General features: G+C 37.9%; 1 protein-coding gene across 2 annotated transcripts in view; it reads left to right on the forward strand.

Annotated features, from left to right (window-relative positions):
- LOC110317042 (C-type lectin domain family 4 member A-like) overlaps positions 1-2268 on the forward strand; it is a 20206-nt gene continuing 17938 nt past the window's right edge. For both annotated transcript variants that reach the window (XM_021191393.1, XM_021191392.1), the window contains exons 1-2: positions 1-82; positions 1376-1492. In XM_021191393.1, coding sequence (XP_021047052.1) covers positions 1-82; positions 1376-1492 — 199 coding nt within the window. The remainder of the gene's footprint in view (positions 83-1375; positions 1493-2268) is intronic.

Raw genomic sequence — 2268 nt, forward strand, 5'->3', positions numbered from 1 at the left:
ATGGCTTCAGAAATCACTTATGCAGAAGTGAGGATCACGAATGAATCCAACTCCTTGGACACCTACTCAAAAAGTCCTGCAGGTAAAACAAAACAAAAGAAAACAAAACCCCCTTTTCTGTACTTATGTAGATAGGGGGATAAAGGAATGGTCATTAGCAAAGTTAGGTGGTATTTGTGAATGATTCTTTGAGTGCTCCCACCTGGTATTTTACTGGAGTCTCAGCTGTTTAAACTGTAGATTGACTTGAAGAGCTGGAGAGTTGTATAGTGGGAAGGAAAAGCTTTCTCTGAATGTTTTTTGCTCTTGCCATTTACAGAAACTAAACCTTGAATCTTGCTGCATTTCCTGCTCTATACAAATGAGCATAAATACAAATGTTTTTTTTTTCTGAAAATGAAGTCAGATTGTTTAATAGTGATCGGTTCCCTCTATGTTTGAAAGTATTTTGTAACTTCATGAAAACTGTTTCTGTGTTGAGATTTTACCTTGAAGTTACTTTTTTATTTATACTATAGATCACAGTAGAGCCTCTCACTAGAGGGCCAGTTGCTGTGCCACTAAATTGTACCTTCTTCCAGAAAGTTTCCAGCCATGTGATGGTGGCTAGCAGACAGAAATTATGTTAAGGTGATGGACTATGATTAGAAATATTTATCTGTTATTGTATATGTGTCTTTAATGTTTTGGCAGTTTGGAAGTTATTTAAGTATACAGTGCCGAATCCATAATAAAGAACACTAAGAAAATACAGTGAAATGAAAATGTATTTACAATACGGATGTAAAGAAAAGTCATAGGCCAGGTGGCAGTATTTATGTTGGGTCATCATGCAGGAAAACACTTTATGTGCACATTAAGATTTACTGCAAGGGCCAGGTTTGGTCTAATTCCAGCAATGAGGAGGCAGAGGCAGGAGGATCACTGAGAATTTGAGCCCAGTCTGGTCTACATAATGAGTTGCAGACCATTCAGTACTACACAGTGAGATCCTAGCTCATTACACTTTCCTTCACACACACACACACACACACACACACACACACACACACACACACACAGAGAGAGAGAGAGAGAGAGAGAGAGAGAGAGAGAGAGAGAGAGAGAGAGAGAGATACCTCCATGAAAGGATATGAACCAAGTATTTTCATATATGTGTGTGTGTGTGTGTATTCAAAGTATTTTTCAGATCTCAAAATATTAATATCAGTTATTTCAACAGTGTAAGTTTGTGCTATTTGCCTTTCTGTTACTTGAAATGTTCATACTATTAGTAAATTATGTATCCTAGGGAAAATGGGAAAAGAGAAATGTGGAAAAGAAGAAACAAGGATGGAACTTATTTCTCATGAAATGAATGTACTTCTCCTTTTAGCTCCTAGAGAGAAACCTATCCGTGATGTAAGTAAGCCTGGTTCTCCCTCACTGCTTTTTACATCCCTGATGGTACTTCTCCTGCTGCTGGCAATCACATTCTTAGTTGCTTTTATCAGTAAGTATCCCTCACACATCGATGGGCCATGTCTGCCTTAGATGAAGAGAGGTTCCACCCTAGCAGTTGGCATTTATTGGAAATATGAAGAAGAAATATTATTTGAGGAAAATTAAAATCACATTTATGAGTGTCTGTGTGGGGTTGTCTTTACTAGAATGGGAGGTCAAATCTACATTTTCTCATTTGCATCAAGATGTCAAGCTGTATGTGTATAGGGCTCCTTCATCTAATGTGAGATTGTGGACAAAAAAGAGCTAGGAAGAAATCCAAGAAGAGTTCTTCAGGTAATTTCTAGCTACTTCTGTCCTGCCTAGTATTATGAGAAATCTAAAAGCAACCTGAGCAAATGGGTGGATTTCTGATCATCAAAGATTTGAGAATGTATGAAAAATTTAAAAAAAAGTCCATGAAAAGTAGTATATTTAGGATGTTTTACTCATTTAGTTGCTCACTCAGAATAAAGTAATTGTAATCGTATAGTATTAGCACACATTAATGTATTACAGATGATGTGTCAGACCAAGTCCAGGAAGAACATAGACTCTGTTCTCAAGAAATTTAGAGGAAAGTCAATGAATCAGTGTTAGCCAGGTCTAATGGAACACTTCCATTATTCCAGCTACTCAGGGTGTTAGATAGTAGGACAGTAAGTGTGGAGCTAGCCTGGGCTATGTAAAAATATTACATAAAAAATGAACTAGTAAGCCGGGCGTGGTGGCGCACGCCTTTAATCCCAGCACTCGGGAGGCAGAGGCAGGCGGATTTCTGAGTTC

This window comes from Mus pahari, chromosome 2 (genome assembly GCF_900095145.1).
Source record: "Mus pahari chromosome 2, PAHARI_EIJ_v1.1, whole genome shotgun sequence".
Lineage (NCBI taxonomy): Eukaryota > Metazoa > Chordata > Mammalia > Rodentia > Muridae > Mus > Mus pahari.